At 38.1% G+C, this 21,794-nt stretch overlaps 1 protein-coding gene across 1 annotated transcript in view; it reads right to left on the bottom strand.

Annotated features, from left to right (window-relative positions):
• Nucleotides 1–4,116: 4,116 nt before the first annotated feature.
• Copb1 (COPI coat complex subunit beta 1) overlaps nucleotides 4,117–21,794 on the bottom strand; it is a 35,475-nt gene continuing 17,797 nt past the window's right edge. The window contains exons 11-22 of the mRNA XM_021649603.2: nucleotides 21,349–21,494; nucleotides 19,543–19,639; nucleotides 17,357–17,517; nucleotides 16,247–16,367; nucleotides 12,460–12,687; nucleotides 12,119–12,298; nucleotides 10,370–10,514; nucleotides 8,728–8,847; nucleotides 7,200–7,345; nucleotides 6,517–6,606; nucleotides 4,999–5,154; nucleotides 4,117–4,498 (exon numbers count right to left, since the gene is read on the bottom strand). Of these exons, the coding sequence (XP_021505278.1) occupies nucleotides 4,439–4,498; nucleotides 4,999–5,154; nucleotides 6,517–6,606; nucleotides 7,200–7,345; nucleotides 8,728–8,847; nucleotides 10,370–10,514; nucleotides 12,119–12,298; nucleotides 12,460–12,687; nucleotides 16,247–16,367; nucleotides 17,357–17,517; nucleotides 19,543–19,639; nucleotides 21,349–21,494 (1,650 nt within the window). The 3' untranslated portion in view covers nucleotides 4,117–4,438. The remainder of the gene's footprint in view (nucleotides 4,499–4,998; nucleotides 5,155–6,516; nucleotides 6,607–7,199; nucleotides 7,346–8,727; nucleotides 8,848–10,369; nucleotides 10,515–12,118; nucleotides 12,299–12,459; nucleotides 12,688–16,246; nucleotides 16,368–17,356; nucleotides 17,518–19,542; nucleotides 19,640–21,348; nucleotides 21,495–21,794) is intronic.

Here is a 21,794-nt window from a genome sequence, read left to right as displayed (position 1 = left end):
AGACGGTACCCATAATCTGCAAATGGTGACACCGGCTTCACCTTACGGGGTTTTTATGAGGACTACAGGCACCATGGGAAAAAGCACTGCCACAATAAAGCATTTAATAGTTGGAGTTTATTTTACTTAGTTTGGCATGCTAGGCAAGTGCCCTACCACTTAGCCATATACCCAGCCACAAGGTTAGCACTTGAAGATTGTCTAGGATCACACAGCAAGCAGACAAGGTTTCATGTTCAGCAAACTAACTGAACCACACTGTTTGATCACACTGTTACAGTTTCAGATCCTGAGATCTGGAGGTAGACAGAATTTTGAGAGAAAGAAGGCCCTGGTGATACTCTGAGAATCTAAGGTAAGCAGTTAGACTAAGCCTACCTCATCACAAATACCAGAATTTCAGTGCAATCCTTTTCTTGGTGAGACTGTTTAAATTAAACCCAGGACCTTTGCACATACTAGGTAGTCACTCTACCTCTGAGCTACATCCTTAGCTCTTGCATTTAATACCTCTTTAATCTTTTATTTTGTTCTTTGATATCACCTGTTTATAAAGTGTATTTTTATTATAACCTCCCCTTCTAAATACCCTCTTAGCCCTATTTCTCCTCAGTGGATACATAACTAAAGACAGTAACTGTCTCTTTTCTAGAATCCATCAGTAGCTAAGAGCTCAGCAGGGAAAGGGAGGGACCCATGAAACCTCCCTGATTCATTATTGTTTGCTGATAGGTCCAGTCTTGTGTGGGTTCATTGCAGGCAGCTACAGCTGCTGTGATGTCATGACTGCACTGGCTTTATCATGTCCAGAGGACGCATTTCACAGCCCTTCTCCTTACCTTCAGGCTCTTAGTCTGTCTATTCTCCATGATGCTCCCCTAGCCTTGGAGGAAGCAGCATATTTTTGTTTTGGGTTGGGAACGTAACCATCACTAAGTTGAATCTTGCTTGTGTGTGTACCCACTCATAGATATTCATGTAGAAGCTACCGGCCAATGATGACTCTTTCTTTAGCTTTTTCTTTCTTCTTCTTCATTGAGACAGGGTCTCACTATATAGCCCTTGAATGGCCTGCATTCACTATGTAGACCAGGCTGGCCTTGATCTTCCTGTCTCTGCCTCCCAAGTACTAGGATTAAAGGTATATGCCTCTAAGCCCAGCTCTATTTTTTTTTTTTTTTTTTTTTTTTTTTTTTTTTTTTTTGAGACAAGGTCCCTCTTTGAACTTGGAGCTAGCTTGACTGGCTAACCAGTGAGGCCCCAGGATCTACCCATTTTCACCACCCATTTTCACACTGGGGTTACAGATGTGTGCTGCTGAGCACCCCCTTCTTGACATGGGTTTTGAAGATCTGAACTCAGATCTTTATGGTTGCACAGAAAGCAGTTTACCCATCTCTCTAGCCTTCAATTTTGATTTAAAAGAAACTCTAAACATTACTGATTAGAATATTTACGAAAGTGGAAGAAACAGGTCACCAGTAAAACTTACTCAAAGCATTTTGCATCCAATGCTGAGCTTTTAAAAATGTTTTGTGTGTGTACACTTGTGCATACATACCACGAAACACATGTGGAGGTAAAAGGCCCACTTGCGGGAATAGGCCCTCACCTTTCACTGTGTGGGGCCCTAGGGTTGTCAGGCAACAGGCATCTTCGTCTGAGAGCCATCTCACTGGCCCTTATTTGGGGGGTTTTGTTTTTTGAGACAGTGTTTCTTTGTGTAGCCTTGGCTGTCCTGGACTCACTCTGTCCACCAGGCTGGCCTTAAACTCAAGAGACCCACCTGCCTCTGCCTCCGTGAGTGCTGGAATTACAGGTGTGTGCCACCGTGACCTCTACCCTTGAGTTTTTAAGCATATTTTTATCCTCTGGCCTTTTCACATATTCTGAATAAGTTTTTATTTCTCATATTATGTCTAAGCTATATGAAAATGTTTGACAGGTAGCAAAGCATTCCTCTTAACTTTGGCAGCCAAGCTTCTTGGTTTGTGTTTTCATACTCTCTAATACAACTCAAAGTAATCTCAGCCCCACAGTACTCCTGCCTTCCAAGTACAGGTGGGTATGCTGTACAAGTTATGTTTTTAGTAGAAAGGTGCAACAGAAGTTATGTTAGTAAAAGTAACAAGGTAATTTTTCTATCAGCAAAGTGAGCAATCTGCCTACTGTCTGTGACAGCTGGATTTACTTTTCTTTGTTCTTTTTATGAATTAGCTTGATAATAAAAATCATCTTACCTTTTCCTCTTCTAGAGATAACTTTTAACACAAACCTTATCCAACCTTCACATGAAAATAATTGCACAGAGCTCCCTCTAGTGTCACATTAGTGAATCATAATTAACACTGTCCTGGTATTTACAGGTCTATACACTAGGATCCTTAGCTTGTACTTGGTGTAGGTAGTTATGTTAATTTTCTTATGGAGGAGACACTGTAATTGTAATTATACTATATTATCTACTGTGAGTGTCTATGACCTTTGAAGGTACACTGTATCCAGACTGAAAGGTGAGACTGTAAACAGCTTCTCCAAACAAGTGCCGCCATGCAATTTGGTTCCTAGTCACTACATGCACAGAGATGAAGAACAGTTAATGAGGCTAACCAAGCTTCAGTTGTCACTAGCTTCTAGCAGCTCCACTGCATTCTTTTTTTCTTTTTCCCCTTTATGCACTATGAAGAAGACAATGGAGTTGGGTCTGCTGGCACAGCCTGTAGTCCTAGTACTCAGGGGGCAAGCCATCTGATTCTGACTCCAGCAAAGTCGGCCTGAAAACTGTGAAATCTATCAAGTAAGTTCCACTGGTGGCTTGCTCCCTCCACATTAGTAAGCGCTCGAGGATGCCCTAATGCATGCTTCTTCAGACTTCAAGCTGGCTTTGTATATGAGACTATGGCTGCACAGGCTATGTCAACAGGTATCCTCTGGTGAAGGATTCCTTGCTGAAAGGAAGAATGAAATATTCTGCTTTCTTCACTGAAGAACCTCTCAGAATCTTTGGTATGCTAAGGTGCACTATGGCTCTCCAGTAAGGACTATATACAGCTCTCTGTAAGTTACTAGGGTTACTGTGAACCCTTTTTCTTTTTGAATATCCAATGTCACTTAATGAAATCCATGTTCAAAAGAATGAAGTGTGGGAAAGGATCTAATGCATTCATTCTTCAGCTCCTATCAAATATCTCCACCCACTGACTGTATCAAAATGACTCCTTTCTCCCAGTGTTTACAGCTCTCCTAGTTGGCAGCTATGACTGTGTTTAAAGATCTCAGTGCTCTAGGACTACAAATGTCCTTTAAGTCTCTGGTTTACTGACTAAATCAGCAAGTGGCTTCAAAATTTATGACATCATAAAAAGTATTAATCTTCTTACAGGCCCAACAAATCATTCTGTTCTCATTGAAAACAGATGTTACTTCCATTCTGTCATAGACCTTATCTATGGACTCCTAGGGGAATGAAGGATGAAGCCCCAGAAGGAAGACAAAGAATGACAGTTTAAATTGAGATTTAGCAACAAGATCAGACTTTCTCACTCATTCCTGGGAAAACTGCATTCACAAGCTCAAGTGAAATTGTAATGAGGGTGTGTGTGTGCTGCTCAGCCCCACTTAAAGTGATAAACAGGAGGGGAAGAATAAAAAACAGGTAATCTGAAGACAGCTTGTTGCATCCCTAAAGTGAATCCTCCTAGTGTAGTGTCAGTCACCGGCCAGAACCACTGTAATTACTAACAAGCACAGACATCCAACGTTAAATGTGGATGATTTCTAAAACTGACTTTAGATTATCTAATTTCAATAATAATTCAGGATCCTCAAACAGAGTATGTTGATGTCCGCGTTTCTAATAGCTCCTTTAAGTCAAAGATGAATCACCTTTTCTCAAGTAATTTGGATACTTTCTCCCTGGAGCAGAGTTTGAGAAAAGACCCTGATCTTATTTTAGAAAATGAGGGAACAATACATGCAACCAGTATCTGTTCCACTTTAGATCACTGACTTTGTAAGTTCTCTTCATAAAGATGCAAACAGTAATACTTAAAAAAAATAATTTAAATTTATAATGGACATTTAGACTTAAGTTAAAAAATCCCATTGATACAAATCTAAAATTAAGTAATTTATTTATAAAATAACAAAAAATTATGAATAGATCTGTTTATTGTACTGTGAAAATGTCTTGGTACATATGAGAAACATTATATACTTTGAGGACAAGCATTCAGAATTGTTAAGACAAAAGACAAACTAAAATTTTAAACTCATTCCTGATTTAGGGGAAAGGCTATAAATTACTGGCTGGAATGCATTCAGCATGAACTCAGATTCTATATAACATAAAGCATGAAAAGAGTACAAAAGATGTTGGAGTCCAATAAGCCCACACCTAAATTTTAACCATAAACCTTCAAGGACTTTTTGTTCATTCTTATAGACTAGTCTTCTTTTGAGACAGGTTGATTTTATCTCCAAGGCTCAAGGCCATTCCCTGTAAAGAAGAATGAAGATATTTACATTTTTTAAACTAGTATTTGTGACATTGGGGATTAACCCAGGGCCTATACAGGCTAGGAGAGAATTCCCCAGACTCAACAAAGATGTAATTACTGAAAACAATGCCCAAAGAGTAGGTTAATTAAGTTTAACTAAGCTTCCATATGAGATCACACTCAACAATAAAACAAAAAATGTACAAAACAGACTCCAAAAACTTTCACTAGATTGGTTTTAGTGATGTTGATTAATACTAGATTTATGCCATATCCGCCAAAAGTCTACATCTGTTTCACAAATATCACACAGCAATCAATGTTTTAGGCAGCACCTTAGAGTAAGCCATTTTAAATGATTTAAAGTACAGAAGGTACCATGCATATACGTGTGTGTATTTACCTCATGCACAAAACACGATTATGAGAGAAGATATATTACAGAAATAAGACACGAATTCTTCCTCCCTTTATTCAGCTCAGAAAATGGTGTTAGTACCTGACTCTTTGCACGAATTCTTATATGGCCAGTGACAGCAGCATCGGGTCCCTGGTGAACTGGCTTCTCAATGCTGACATTTGCAAGTGCATCCTCTCCAAATATAGAACGAGCATACAGGTTGGCTGCCATGAAGCCACAGTAGCCAGAAAGGGCCTAGGGAGAAATGTATGATAAATTCAATACTTTGTTAGAGAACTATACCTTGGCAAACTCAAATACATAAGCAAACTATTACTAAAATTCTACTTACAATGGTACTGGGTATAGGCCATTATGAGTTTGCCAAAACTCAAAACAAATATATGTGTAAAAAGTAAGGATTCCCTGTGCACATCATACTCAATAATCATGACTTTAAAGAGCATACTTATTCAAATTTGTATTTATATATTCAGTGCTTATTTACTTTTTTGCCTCCTGTACCAGGATTTTTTTTTTTAAACCTTTTTTTGTAATTTATTTAATTTTATTTTATGTGCATTAGTGTGTGCATCAGATCCCTTGGAACTGGGGTTGCAGACAGTGGTGAGCTGCCATGTGGGTGCTGGGAATTGAACCTGGGTCCTTTGGAAGAGCAGACAGTACTCTTAACCATTGAGCCATCTCTCCAGCCCCTGTACCAGGATTTTAATGTCCACATAGAAAGACTTTTTTTTGTTGAACTTAGAAATCATTGAAGAAGGCACTGGGCGTGGTGGTACATGCCTTTAATCCCAGCACTCAGGGAGGCAGAGGAAGGCAGATCGCTGTGGGTTAAAGGCCAGCCTGATCTACAAAGAAAGTCCAGGACAGCAAAGGCTACACAGAGAAACCCTGTCTTGAAGAACAAACAAACAAACAAACACAAAAAAGAAAGAAGTCATTGAAAAAACTAATATATGAACTAAAATCTACTAGTTAGCAGTAAACAGGTTCGTTCTGTGTGTGTGTGTGTGTGTATGTGAGAGAGAGAGAGAGAGAGAGTGTGAGAGATGCTAAGCAAACATCCTCTCACTGAGCTACATGTCCAGTTAATAGCAGACATTTTATTAGAACATTATGGCATTAACACAAACTTTTTGAAGAAAGAAAGACCCTTAGAGATTCAATTTTATTTTGTCTTTGTTCTAGTCTTTCTTCATGTAGACACAGAAGGCCACTGTACTGGAAATTTATTCTGACTTAAAATTAGCCCACGAGAGGGGCATTTGGTAATCCAGTATCAAAATAAATGTTTGGGGAACAAAGTCTCTATCTGAAAGACAGAGAAGACAACAAAATAAAAACAAAAAACCAAACCTCCAAGTAATCTGACTGTTCCAGTGAAGTCACATCACCATGAAAAAGTAAAATGACAGAGTTCAGAAAGAGGTAAGCAAATCAAACATCTTGTGGGTAACTTCTCTGAGATATTCCAGAGGGCACACTTTTTCCTATGCTGCTTTATTATAAAAACACAGCACAGGAAACAGCAAAAGGCAGCCATTTACTGTACCAATCTCTTTCAAAGTTTAGCATTTTCTAGTTATGTTCTACCTTCTCTGGAGTCAGGCACTTCATGTTGGTTGACTTTAGGATGTGCTGTAAATAGTCATTCAGATCAGTCATGTTGGTGTTAACTGTCACCTGCAGAGGAGAAGACTCAGTCAACGTTATAGTGAAACTGCATTATTACTATCTCATCCTACAACCTTCTTCCAGCTATGCAGGGGAAGAGCGGGCAATAAAAAAGCAAATGACACCTATGAAAGCAACTGGCATCAGCAGTGCTTTCAGACACAGGCACTTCACACTAGAGCACTGAGGAAATACAGAGTTCAAGCAAAACTCAAGGAACAAAGTTTCCCAGCAGGCCACAGACTATGCATAGCCTGGAGGACACTGGATGACACTTTCATCTGGACACAGAAAGTGGGAATCTTGTCTACACTGTCTCAACCAAATTGGTTAGAGAGCTAAGACTACTAGGTGTGGAAATGCACACCTGTACTGCAGGTGCTGAGGAGACAGGGCAGGAGGTCAGGCACCGGAGACTTGACTGGACTACAGAGCAAGATAACGGACGATTCAAAAACCAACTGCCTTTCTATGTAATTCACAACAGGGAACCACTAAAGCACTGTCTGCGCTTTACTTCCACGCCTTTGGCGGGAATGGCTTCAAAATCCCCTCACCACTAGTCACAAGAAGACAGGTAAAGAAGCCTCTCAAAGACTAACTTTATTCTCCCATTCAAATTCGGCCCACATCTGACGGAACTCGGCATCGGTGCACGTTGCAGGCTGGATATAGTCCATGATGTCAATGTGGATGTCACTAAGGACCACACAGTTTCTGTCACTTGCTGCTCCAGAGACATCATAAACTGTAAGACACACATAGAACCCCAAAGAGTGGATGTTAGTTAAAAATACAAATAATTATATTAGCAACTATTTACATATACTACATTCTAAATGCTTTATAAATATTACCTACTGAACCACTCCCATCAATTCTATCTTGCTACTTTCCATCTCACAATTAGGAAAGCAGAGACATGTTGATAAGCAACAGGACTTAAGGCTCAGATACACTTTAAAGGTCTTTGTTGTTAAGTAAACAGTTTCAGTTGGTAAATACTTATATAGCAGCTATAGTGGCCAGGTACTGCACTAGATATGCAAGTATTTCAGTATTCTCATAGTTAGGACTCTGTTATAAACCCAAACTTTTTCCTCTAATATCTGGATATATGTTGCTGGAATTTAATAATATAAGATTATCAGTGGGCTGGAAAGATGACTCAGAGGTTAAGAGCACTGGCTGTTCTTCCAAAGATCCTGAGTTCAATTCCCAGCATAACCATCTAAATGAGATCTGGTGCCCTCTTCTGGCCTGCAGGCACACATGCAGGCAGAATACTGTATAAATAATAAACAAATCTGAAATATATATATATATATATATATATATATTCAACAGCTGAGGGTAGTAGCCCATACTTGTAATCCCAGCACTCAGAGAAGCAGAGGCAGGTGGATCGCTATGAGTTTGAGACCAGCCTGATCAACAGAGGACAGCAGAAGCTACACAGAGAAACACTGTCTCAAAAAACAAAACAGAACAACAACAACAACAACAACAACAACAACAACTAAAAAGAGGAAAACAGAAAGGTTACATGTCTCTGGGATGGCTGGGATGGTACACACGAATATCCAGATCTCTGTTTGTGGCCAGCCTGAGTTACAGGGCAGCCAGGGCTATATAGAGAAACCCTGTCTCAAAAATCCAATCCCCTTGGGCTGGAGAGATGGCTCAGAGGTTAAGAACACTGGCTGCTCTTCCAAAGGTCCCCAATTTCCAGCAACCACAGGGTGGGTTATAACCATCTATAATGAGACTTGATGCCCTTCTGGCATGTACCTGACAGAACACTATATATATATATATATATTAAAAAAAAAAAAAATCTAATCCCTCCCACCTCCCCCCAAACAAAACCTAAATAAATTTAAAGTTATAATCTGATTGGGGTCTACTTTTCTTCTAACTTCTCGTTTTACTTTCAGAGAAAACTTGAGAATTGCCTAGTAGTTTTTTAAGGACTGACTCCTCCACCTAGCTCATTCTGGTATATCTAGAACATAAAACAATACTTGGTTACCAAAAGGATTTGTGTTCCACCCTCAAGCCACATCCACAACTTCATACTATCAAATTCTTTAATAAAAAACATTCAACTATGGTAAAACAAAGCCATACCTATATTGCCAAAAATTATTCCATTTTCTGTTGATGCTACCTTGACATTAGCCTTTATATTTGCAAAATCATGAGGAGCAAGAGTCAAAGGAGATGGTTTTTCCACAAGTTTCAGATCCCCTAGGAGAAAAAAAAGTTTGGATACAGTTAAAAGCATATACATTAATCATAAAATAGCATTCAAACATATGCAAGTTAATAGTTTCTAGAAAAATGAAATGTGTGTGATTCAAATATTATGAGGAAAAAATAAGAAAATCTAATATCCTTGGCAATCCTATTAATCTACACAACATCTAATGAAAGGCAATAGGCATAATTCTCTATTCTACACAGAATAATTATGTTCATGAGGAGGGGTACTGTGAGTATACCCTTTTGTTTCAATGAATGATTAGGAACTTCTCAGAAGGCTTAACCTACCTACACCATTACAAAAGGGTAAGATCCCTCCACTAGACCTGTACACTCTGAGCCATGGCTCACTGAAGATAGGGCAAAGGATAATTTCTCTGATATCCTAGTGTCCCCTGACTGTTGAATAAGCTACGTGAACTCTGGGAACACTACACTGTTCTATACATATTTTACAGTTTCAAACCTAGATGCAGAGTAATTACAGAGAATCTAACCCACATGTCTTTATCAAGAAGAAAAATCCCACATGTTAAAAATGCAAATAATGATGCAATGCTTTGGCCACATGTAGCAGGTAACAGAAAATACTGAGTTCCCTACCAAGGCAATTTAAATTTTTAACTAAGTAAAGTACTTGATAAATGTGGTTTTGTTTATTTGAGACAGGGTGTTGTGTAGCCTAAGCTGGTTAGGAAATAGTTGTGTGGCTGGGAATAACCTTGAACTCCTGACATCGCTGCCTCCACCCAAGTGAGGGGAGCACAAGCAAGCACCATCATGCTGGGTGAGTGTGGTGCTGGAGCCCAAGCCTTATGCATGCTAGGTGCATGAATATGCACTCTACAAATTCAAACAGCTACTTCCTCAAACTCAGAACGGAACCCACCGAGTCAAACAAAGAGCTTAAGTCAGTCAGTATGGCAAAAGTAAACAAACTGGTAGTTTAAGGAGACAAAATTGATTAAACAACATTATACTCTTTATACTGAAAGCTATGACACTTTCTTAGTAATTAATCACAAAGATCTATTACATAAAAATCTTTAGGCCACAAAGAGGATCCAGACAGTCCTAATGAGACCTGATAGGCTAAGGTCAGATAGTAGGGAAGAGGACCTTCCTTATCAGTGGACTAGGGGAGAAAATAGCAGGGAGGAGAGAGAGAGGGTAGGACTGGGAGGAGATGAGGGAAGGGACTATAGCCAGGATACACAGCGAATAAATTGTAAACAAATAATAATTTAAAAAAATTTTTTAAAGAAATATGAAAAAAAAAATAGCCAGGCAAGATGGTACATGTCTTTATTCCCAGCACTTGAAAGGCAGAGGCAGGTGGATCTCTGTTAGTTCAAGATCAGGCTGATCTATACAGCAGGTTCCAGACCAGCCAAAACTACACAGAAGAGACCCTTTCTCAAATTATAAACTAAAATTAAAATAAAAGGAACATGTCAATGACTGGTTAATAAAAAAAAAAAATCTTTCCTAGGATAAATTTTCTCACCTAGAGTAGCTAACTCTAATGTGCAGTTCTGCAAAGTATCACTGGTTTGGTTTACAACAAGAACATCCAGGACAATATCATATTGATTGACATGAACATAAGCTTCTGCGTACACAGGATCTGAGAAACCTGTCAACTGGGTGACCTGTCAAAACAAAAACAGACATAATCAAATGAATGAAACAATTTAGCCTGATGAGTTCACTCCCAGGATCCACAGGCAGAAGAGAATCAAATCCTGTTTAGGCTGTGCTCTGACCTCAAGTGTATGTGGTGGCTCAGTGGATTAAGGTACTTGCTGCCAAGCTGGACAATCTTAGCTTCACCCATAGAGTACACAGCCCAACTCACCAAACCAATAAAAAGTGTTAAAAACAAGTCTTTTTAAAGAAAATTGTTCATATGCTGTAAGCATGCTGAATAATGCTATTTTATACTCAGTGAAAAACAACAGTCAAAAAGAACAAAACCACAGCAATTCCACCTTTATGAAAACTAGAAAGAGCCAGAAAGAGAAAGAGAAAGTGGTCTGGTAGCTGCCAGAAGCAGCAGGAAATGCGGATGGGGCATTACTGTTTAATGGGTATAGTTTCATGAGATAGAGAAGTTCTGGAGATGACTATCCAATTATGAGCAAGGGAGCTCAGCAGCAGAGTTCGATTCCTAGCAGAGTCCTGGTTTCAAACCTCAGCAGTAGAATGCAGGAAAAAAGACCAGGTTAAAACAGTAAATTTTATGTTCTGTAATTTTTACAATTGAAAGAGAAATAAAAAAAAGTGTAAGATTGTTGCTAACAAGACCTAATTTGTTTTTGTTTTTAATTAATTAATTTATTATGTATACAACGTATGTTTGCACGTACACCTGCATGCCAGAAGAGGGCACCAGATTTCATTCTAGATGGTTGTAAGCCATCATGTGGTTGCTGGGAATTGAACTCGACCTCTGGAAGAGCAGCCTCTTAATCTCTGAGCCATCTCTCCAGCCCCTAATTTATTGTTTTTTGAAGCAAAGTCTTGTTATTAAGTCCAGGCTGGCCTCAAACTTTGTGATCTTGCTGTCTCTGCTTTGGAAGTGCAAATTCTCAGCTTTATGAGAAAATGTTTTAGCATTTATGATTCTGTTACCGACATTTTTCTTTAATGGTCAAACCAACTTGATACTCATCTGACAGGGGAGAGATAATTGTTTAACTAGGTAGCCCAGACTGTCTTTGACCGTGTAATCTTTCTGTAAGTGCTGATATTATAGACATGTACCACCATGCCTGGTTCAAATGAAGTATCATGGACCTAAAAATCACAGGGACTTGGTAAAAACTGATGCTAGAACTGGAGGTACAGCTTAATGGTAGTGTTTACCTGCCATCACCAAGGTCCCAGACAGACAGACAGATAGACACACACACACACAAACACACACTCTCACTCTCACTCTCTCTCTCTCTCTCCTCTCTCTTTCAAGGTCCCATGAGCTCAATTTTATGTAACTAGTTATTTAATTAAAACAACAACAAATCCCATATTCACAGCAGGACCAACCACTTATTCTTAAGTAGCCATCTTAAATAAATCTTCAGTTGGGCATGGTGGCACAGCCTTTGATCTCAGCACCTGGGAAAGAGGTCAGCAGATCTCTATGAGTTTGGGACAAGTTTGGTCTATGAAGTTAGTTCCAGGTTAGCAAGGGCTACATAGTGAGACCCCACCTAAAATGAACAAACAAGTCAAATATCTGAATCTGTGTTACCTTGTTAAGTTTGGATGCTAGGGGATCTGCTGCCTCTTTCCTCTGTGTATTACCCATTGCTGCCAACAAACTCAGTTGAAACTGATCTTCCTTGCAGTTCATTTCATTCTTCGCAGTTAGTTGCATGAAGGAAATGGGGTCATCAGGTTGTACTGTTACATTCCTCTTTTCAGATTCTTTCTGTGTTGAAAAAGCAATGCACATGTCTTTTTATATGGAAAAAACAATAGCTTTTCACAAACCTTTTAAGGAGATAGACTTACACAGAGACTGAAAAACCAATAAAATTACTTAGGAAAAAACTTATAAAGCTCTCTATGAACTATCCATATATACCTTACCTTTTGGGATAGTTTCTCTTCTTCGAGTTTGGCAGACAACATTTGGGAAAGAGAATGTCTGCACTCCTTATTAAAAATGTCATTCATTAAAGGTGAGCATTCAGATAAGACCTTGAGGCACAGGGATATTCGGTCTACATCATCATCAGTAATTGGCTTCTTAGGAAGAGAGGATTTTCCCAAATGAAGGATAGTTGCCATGAGCAACATAGCCTCAGCAACGAAAGACTACAAAAGTAGAGAAACTGGTTATTGCTACAATTCTCCAACTGCAATAATGTCATTCAAATATAATCTATATACAATTCAAGAATTCACTTGAATTAGACAAACTGGCTAGATTTTATTTCCCTAGTTATTCCCATATCCTTCTTCTTGTTTTGTTCTGTCAGCCTGCTAAGTCCTCACTGACACGTGGTTGAAAAATACCAACGATTTTTTAATAGTTTTCTTTTTAATCAGAAAAGCTGAAAAAACAATGTGCTTCAGCAACTGTTAACTGTTTAGCCTTATAGGCTTTCTGTGTGTTCTCTTTCATGTCAGGGCATCCATGTGGAGGCAGAGGTCACCCTCAGGTAATATCACCTTGCTTTTTGAGACAGGGCCTTGAGGCTCAATGGTTAGGCTTAGTCTGGTTGGCCAAGCCCCAGGTATACTGCTTGTCTCTGTCTCTATTCAGATTACAAGGTTGTTAGGGTGCTAGGGGCAGAGCTCAGGTCCTCAAGATTGTGTGATAGGCACTTTACTGATTAAGCTAGCTCTCAAACCTCCATATTTGCTTTCTTATTAACTCACACTTTGGCTAGCTGGACAACACAAGATTCCTCTCTTCATAAACATATTAGCACCTATTTACTAAGAATAAGTACAATTTCTATAAAATCAGAGTATTAATTTATTTTTTGAGAAATGGAGCAATCCCCAAATATATGTAAATAAATCTTCCTACATCATCTCAAAATGTTTTTCTTTTACTTTTAAACCCAGGATCAGCTTCACAAATTTTATCAACCACTATTCTCTTCAGTCTCTCTTAAACTAGACCAGTTTCCTGTCTGTTTTTGTTTGTCCATTTTCTTTGTTTTTTTAAGACATGGTTTCTCTGTGTAGCACTGGCTATCTTGGAACTCTGCAGACCAGGCTGGCCTCAAACTCACAGAGATCTGACAGCCTCTGCCTTCCAATGCAATTAGAATTAATCCTTAGTGCTTGCATTAAGGCTGTGTGCTACCACCTCTCCGCTTTCCTATTTGTTTTTAATCACACAAGTTTTTGGTTTTTTGTTTTGTTTTGTTTTTTAAAGAGCCAAGATGAAGAAATGTCTTAGTGGTTAAGACACTGCTCTCTTGCATAGGACCCTGGTTAACTCAGAGGCTCACAACCACCTGAAATTCCTGTATCAGAGGATCTGATGGTTCTTCTGGCCCTGTGGGCACTGTATGCATGTGGTACAAGTAAAGACAAGAGGCACACATACATACACATAAATTAAACAAACCAACAAAACACCAGACGGCTTATTACTCTTGGCTGCGCTTCTGAGCAGGTGCTGTTTTACATTCCTAAATGTACTGCATTAGGAGGCACATCATGTGAGGCTGTGCCATTCTTGGTGACAGTAAGTACAGTCACCTGTTTTGATATCTTCATTTTTATATTGCAGCTTTCAATGATTTTTTTCCCCTCAGACTTCATATTGAAATTATTGGGCCTACTATTAAAAAAAAAAAAAAAAAAAACACATGTGAAGTCCAACTTCTATTTTTAATCTCATGTATATTATCCTGACACAGATGCTCTATGCCCTTAACAAACTGTCTTTAGCTGAGGACTCACTTATGTACATGTATGAAAAAACCACTGGGGCCAGGGGAAGAACCAGCAGAGAAATATGTTTAAGTCCCCAAGGCTGTATCCTGCCTTCAGAAGAAGAAGGAAGAGAAGTTGGAGTCTTAAGAACGATGTCTGAGAAAACTATGATCAGAAACTTCCTAAATTTATAAGAACTATAAACTTAGACCCCAAAGCTCAATGAAGCATAGTGGGACCATAGGAGAAAAAAAAAAAAAACATATTAAGCCATTGGCAAATCAAATTGCTGAAACCCATGATAAAAAAAAAATATATATATATATATATATATATATAAAATCAGCCATGCACAGGCAGAGGTGTGACAGAAGATTGCTCACTAAGAAGGCAGAAGACAATGGGAGCTACACCTCTAACAGTGCTGGGAGAAAACAAAACCAAAATCACTTACATTCAAAAATGTAAGTGAAGGGGGACTGAGGGAGATGGTGCAACTGGGAGAATGCTTGCAACACAAGTGTGAGGACCCTACAATGAAAGTAAACGCACATTCTTTCTCATAAGGTCTGTGATTCAAGGACACTCCTATTCACACAGAAAATGGAGAGGGAAATGGCACAAATGCAGGCATGCTAATGAGACAGCGAAAAATCAAGCATTCTTCTTTGTATGCAGCACAACTAAGTTAGACATTGCAAGAAATCTGGCTCCAAGCTGATACCAATAAACTTTCTCCTATCATTTACAAGTGATACAACCACTGAGGAAATCAAATTGGACTCTTGAGATAAACACAGTTGGATGCTTGGATTACAAAGGTATTAAATATTATGAATATGACTAGGCCTTCCATGTTTATAAAAATTAGGGGAAGTTTATAAAAACATGGGGAAGTGTTTGTTATAACGCTGAGTAAAATACTTCTAATCTTAATCCAGATACCAGAAAGAATATTGAAAAGGAGATATTTATATTTTTCTTTTCTTTTTGAGACAAAGTCTCATTATGTAGTTCAGGCTAGCTTCTGACACTGATTTGCCTGCCAAAGCAGGCACCCGTAAGTGCTAGGATTTACAGGTAAATGTCACAACATTGGCAACAACAACAATTATGATTATTTTTCTAAAAAGAGGGTTTATGAAGCAAAATAAGCGAAACTCAGAAAGACAAATACTATGCTTTCTTTCAGTATGGGACCAAGATTTAATTTTTTTTTTTTTTTTGGAGGGGGGTCATAAAACCAGATAGGGGATCATGACAGAGGAAGAAAGATCTTAAGGGAAGGAGTAAAGCAGAGTAGTGGAATTCATGTGGCATGAAAGCAGAAGAGAGACATTATTTAGGAAGAAAACCAGCCAGAAGAAAGACAGAGGAGGGGGGATGAGTGAGGCCTGGGGGGTTGAATTAGAACAAATATAATGACATGTATAAAAATGCAATCATAAAGCCCATTACTTTGTTTGCCTACTTACTATTTAAAAAGACTGCTATTCACAACAAAATAGTAATAATGCATCATAAAGTTTATGAGGGATACATGGGAATAAAATATAGGACAATACTGCAAAGGGCTGGTGAGGCTTGGGAGAGTGGAAGAGTATACTTAGAAATGTCAGAAGCTGTAATTAGGTACCAACTACAGGTAGGAACTACTTATGAGACATTTTAAGATAAAGTTGGCAACATCACAGATGCTGATGACAAAAGGCCATTACTTTCATGGCCAATGACTAACCCTAGCTTACAGAAGTGACTTCATGACCCCTTACAACCCCCTCATCAGACTAATCATATTATTATTTCTCTATAATTTTGTCAATTTTATAGTCATGTTATATTACTACTATGCCTGGTTCCCCTACTAAGCCACAAGCTCTTTTATGATCTTTAGCATTGACTTTTAAATTTTGCACTGTTCAATGGAGTAAACATTTAATAATCAATTACTGGGTAAATATACAATAAATGAACATACATTTTGCTTTTTCTTCTCTTGAACCAATGCTACATAGCGTAATGCAATCTTGGTCAAAGTTGTGGCAAGGGAGGCAGCAACAAAGAAATCTCCATCCAGGAGGAACCCTCTTAAGGGTGGTCTGCAAAGAAATCAACAAACATGAAACTCAACAAATCCTCCAGCAGCACATAGCTTCTGCATAAATGGTTCAGGTAAGCCACTAATTTCTCTCTTCAGTGATAAGGACCTTAGTTAAATGCCTCATTAGTTCTCAGAATGAAAAAGAAGAACATGTAACTAACACTTTTCTCAAATAACAATCCAAAGAATAGAAAGAAAAGGCTGTTTAATTAAGAATAGATGAAAAAAAAAAAAAAGAATAGATGTACTGGAGCTAATAAGTTTCCTCAAGCACCAGCTTATGCAGTCTTTCACAGGGCTGCTTACAGGGCTCGCTCTCTCGGTCTGAAATTCCTCTTCTTGAAAATGAAGACAGTACACTCACAAAGGCTGCTGTCTTGATAAACTATTTAGTGTGGTTTCTAGTAAGTAAGAAGTATTCAATAGCATTGTACCATCATCTTTCTCATCTTATTATAAACACAGAAAGCAAAATAAAGAGGTAAAAAAAGATATGTGACTTATCAATTAGGACTAGACAATTTGTACTGCAACTATAACCTTAGAGGCAGAGCACTAACTAATCACTAAGAATGTGATCAGCCTTGAGTTCTATTCCAAGAAAGAAATGTATAATAAAGGGAAACAAACAAACAAACAAAAAAACCAAACACAAAAACAAAAAAAAAAAATAAGAAAATGAAAAGAAAAAGAGAAAAAATTCAAAATATCTTTCTGATAATAACAAACAACCAGACTTAAATATCAACACAGCATTTCTGTGTGATTAAGTAAGTTTTAAAAGAACATTTACATCAGTGAAAACAGGAAAACTAAAATCTAAAGCCAGAGATAACTCCCAGAGGAAACCTTACACACGTACCGTCTTTCAAGGACCTTAAATGGCAAATACTTTCACTTAAGCATCAAAAACCAGTAGAGAAAGAAGCCACACAACTGCCACCCCAGGAGTAACAGTCCAGTCAGCTGGTGGGGCAGAGCTCTTACCTGTCTTCCTCTTTCTTGGTAGGTCTAGAACTGCTGAGCGCACTCTGAGTGGCATAGGTACCCATCTCCGTAACCAACTTCTGGACTGGCCCGACAGTTATTTCTTCTTCTGGTTTTAACTCACCAGCTTCTTTCTTTATTTCTGATTCTACAATTGGGATCTAAAAGCCAATTGGAAACACTGATTTAATAATATCAACAGTAAAGTTACATTGAGATAGTCAATAACTTTATACAGAAGGCCTTCTCCTGAGGGATTTTGGAACATGGAGCTCTGCAGGAAGAACAAATTTACAGTCGATGATTCTGATGTGAATTCCAAACCACCACTTACTACTTGTATGTTGTATGAACAATATAATAAAACAATTTTGACCCTCATTTTTTATTCTATTAAGGGGGAATTTTCACTTATTCTGAACAATTCCTTAATAGAAAACAGACAGGACACTGTCTAGCTCAGTGAATGAGACACTGGACCTCATTCCTCCTCTTCATCTCTTCCCCTGAAATATGAACCAAAACAACATTTATCCCTTTAAAATGAAATGAAATGTACAAATAACTTCACCAACCAACATGTTGCCTAAATTTCTCGTGTATGTAACAACTCTAAGAATCTTTATTATTTTATAGATGAAAAGAAGTTTAGGTAATTAAGGAACTTAAAGTGAAGGTCTCAGAGCTAACTACTGACAGTAATTAGTAGAGAACCCAGGTCTCCTGGTAAAGTAGTCCATTGTATTCTACCATAAAATTATTTTGGTGAGGGGACATTCCAAATGTATATAATGTATAAATGTATAAAGTATATGATGTACATACTTTATATACATTAGTATATACATTATACTAATATTAGTATAATTAGTATATAACATTAGTATATAAAGTCTAAAGTTATCCTTGCTCTGATATATTCTTTCAAAACACATCAGCAATAGCAGAATTTATCAGCTATTGTCAGGCATGGTAGGGCACATTCTTTTTTTTTTTTTACTATTTTTATTTTAATTTATATTAATTACACTTTATTCACTTTGTATCCCCCCATAAACTCCTCCCTCTTTCCCTCCCAATCTCACCTTCCCTCCCCGTCTCCACCCATGCCCCTCCCCAAGTCCACTGATAGGGGAGGTCCTCCTCTCCTTCCTTCTGATCCTAGTCTATCAGATCTCAACAGGAGTGGCTGCATTGTCTTCCTCTGTGGCCTGGTAAGGCTGTTCCCCCATCAGGGTGAGGTGATTAAAGAGCAGGCCAATTAGTTCATGTCAGAGGCAGTCCCTGTTCCCATTACTATGGAACCCACTTGGACACTGAACTGCCATGGGCTACATCTGTACAGGGGTTCTAGGTTATCTCCAAGCACGGTACTTGGTTGGAGTATGAGTCTCAGGAAAGACCCCTGGGTAGTGCACATTCTTAATGCTAACACCCAAGAGGCAGAGGCAGGTTGATCAGTAGATCCATGAGTTCAAAGCTACCCTAGTCTATGTAGTGAATTTCAGGCCAGCCAGGCCTACGTAGTGAGATCTTGTCTCAAAAAAAGCAAAAAAGAAAAAACAAAACAAAACAAAAAAGCTGGACAACGGTAACACCAGCAGCACATACCTTAATCCCAGCACTCAGGAGGCAGAGGTAGGCAAATCTCTGAGTTTGAGGTCAGCCTGGTCTACAGAGCAAGTTCCAGGACAGCAAGGGTTACACAGAGAAACCTAATCTTAAGAGAAAGAAAGAAAGAAAGAGCGACAGAGAGACAAAGAAAGGAAGGAAGGAAGGAAGGAAGGAAGGAAGGAAAGAGATATAGAAAAGAATTTTATTAGCTGCATAGACTTTGTTCAAATAAAACCTTACCCAAAGGTAAATAAATAATTATTTGAAATTATTAATGGTTCTCATGGAGGTAGGGGGCGCTTTTAAATTTCCATAGCCCCTGAGGTTTATTTATCTGGATAATTAAAATACAATTTTCAGTGTTCTTTAGCACAAATACTACTCAAGAAAAACACAAAAGTGAATGATCACATACATATCAAATTGCTGTGTCCTTTGTGTCTGTGCTAGAAATTGACCCCAGGGCTGCCATGAGTGCCAGGCATGGACTCTACCACTACGCTACACTGCCAGCCAAGCCGAGTTTTCTAAAGCACAACCATCACACAAAGCAGACCCTTAGTAAAACCTACCTCCCCAAGGGACCTGCGGACCTCAGTCATCACACTCTGAATGTCTTCCTTTGTACTACAGTATTCTCCCAGGATCCACAGTGCACCTCGATAAATCCTAGGGCAAGAATGGAGAAGCTGAAATACAGATCTGGAGACAAATCTTGACACAGAAATGTTTCTTCATGAATTTAAGCAAAGGCAAAAAACCAGGATTTTGTATTCTGGAAAAGGAACAGTTCAGAAAGATTTTAACAAATGGGAAACTTTATTTCTCTCCAGAAATCATAAGAAAAATAGCTACTTGCTTTCACTGCTATTAGGCACATTCTAAAATTAGTAAGTTAAGCAATAAAAGTCATAATTTACCAAAATGTTCCCCATAAGCACTTCATTTAGGAACAGTAAAAATAAATCTGGTTTTATCATTTTTTACTATGAGTAACATATTATTTGAATATAATTTTAAAATCCATTCCACTTTTTATTTGTAATCACAGCAAGAAACAAAATGTTGGGTAAGATGATATATACAGAAGAATATCAAGTCAGAGTTGGGAGTCAGCTCACTTGTATAGTGTTTTTCTACGATGCACAAGGTGCTGGGTTTAACCCAGCACATAAAAAAAAAAAAAAAAAAAAAAAAAAAACGAGAGCCAGCTGTGGTAGGCACATATCTGTCATAAAGACACTCAAACTAGGCTCACAGTAGTGTCTTGTCACAAAAACAAAATAATTCCCTGACTCCCAAATGTTAATGTAGTTTGAATAGGAATAGCCCCACAGACTCTGTGGCCTTAGTGGAGTAGGTGTGGCCTTAGTGGAGGAAGTGTTGTCACTGTGGAGGTGGGCTGAGATCATGTATGCTTAAGCTACACCCAGTGTGGCACACAGTCACTTCCTATTGCCCGTGACTCTAGATGTGGAACTCTGAGCTACCTTTCCAGCTCCATGTCTGCCTTCATGCTGCCAGGCTTCCCACATGATGGTAATGGACTAAACGTCTGAAATGTAAGCCAGCCCCAATTCAATGTTTTCCTTTATAAGAGTTGCTGTGGTCATGATGTCTTTTCACAACAACAGAAACCCTAACTAAGACAGTTAACAAGGACAGCAACAGTTTTCTATGTTAAAATGTTAAACTGGATAAAATTTTTAGTCATCCTTTTTTTTAGATTTTTAACTGAATCTCTTTAGAAAAATAAAATCATAGAAACTTACAGAAGATTACAGCTATCAAAAGCAAAGCTTTGATGTTTTTTTCTTATAAACAGGACAAATTTTACTTTCACACACATACGCATCATACATATGTGTATAATTTGTGTGCATGTGTATGTATGTATAAATATATCTCACACTACTGAACTAAACTTGTACTGGTCCCATCCTATTTAAGTAGACATACTACAAATCTCTTGTAGCTTATCCACAGAATGCAATAAATATAGCAAAATTTGTATTCAACAATCCTTTCTCATAAAGAAAAGCTAATTGAATCTAACATACTGTGAGATTGAGGTTGTGGTTTAAAACCTTCTTTTCAATAAATGCTGAGTGACATAAATAATAGGTATCCAAAAGGTGATTTTAAATACAACACTTAAAAAATATACTTCTTGGGGACTCTGGGATTCACAATGTTTTAGATGTAATGAGAATACAGAAACCTAACTAAAACCATCTTATACATTATGAACTGAGAATGTTGGTGGATAATGTGTACAGTATGTCTTGTTTACTCTCTAATTTTACCTTCTGCCAATTGATCCTTTGAAAATAGAAATTTACAAAAATGTTCAACTTTACATTGTGTTTTAAACTTACTTGACAGACTTAATAGCATGAAAGACTTCAAGCATCTTCTCAACAATCAGCATTCGTAGGTTGTCAAAGCGCTGAATGGCTTCACGAACAAACTCCAAGACATCAGCAGCTGCTGCTTCGTTATTGTCACTGAGAAATTTCATTAGCTAACAGAAAAAAGAAATAGAACAAATAGTTAGGTTCCAGAAAGAAAAATTATATAAAGCCAGAAATAAATTAATGAACAAAAAATGGTAGTGATTTTCAAAATATAGAACAAAACATAAGCTGAGAGATTAAGCATTAGTACATTAACAGAAGTCTCAACAGTCCTGTGTGCTGCAAAGGAAATCTGAGTTCTTACCCTAGTTGGCATAGGAATATACACAAAAATCAGAAATGTACAGTGAGATTTTTGTTATCTCAGGTGGTTGCAATTTCAGTAGATGTAAAATAACTCAAAAAGA

This window comes from Meriones unguiculatus, chromosome 14 (genome assembly GCF_030254825.1).
Source record: "Meriones unguiculatus strain TT.TT164.6M chromosome 14, Bangor_MerUng_6.1, whole genome shotgun sequence".
Taxonomy (NCBI): Eukaryota; Metazoa; Chordata; class Mammalia; order Rodentia; family Muridae; genus Meriones; species Meriones unguiculatus.
The sequence above is the reverse complement of the archived record's forward strand: the minus strand, read 5'-3'. Positions and strand labels throughout refer to the sequence as shown.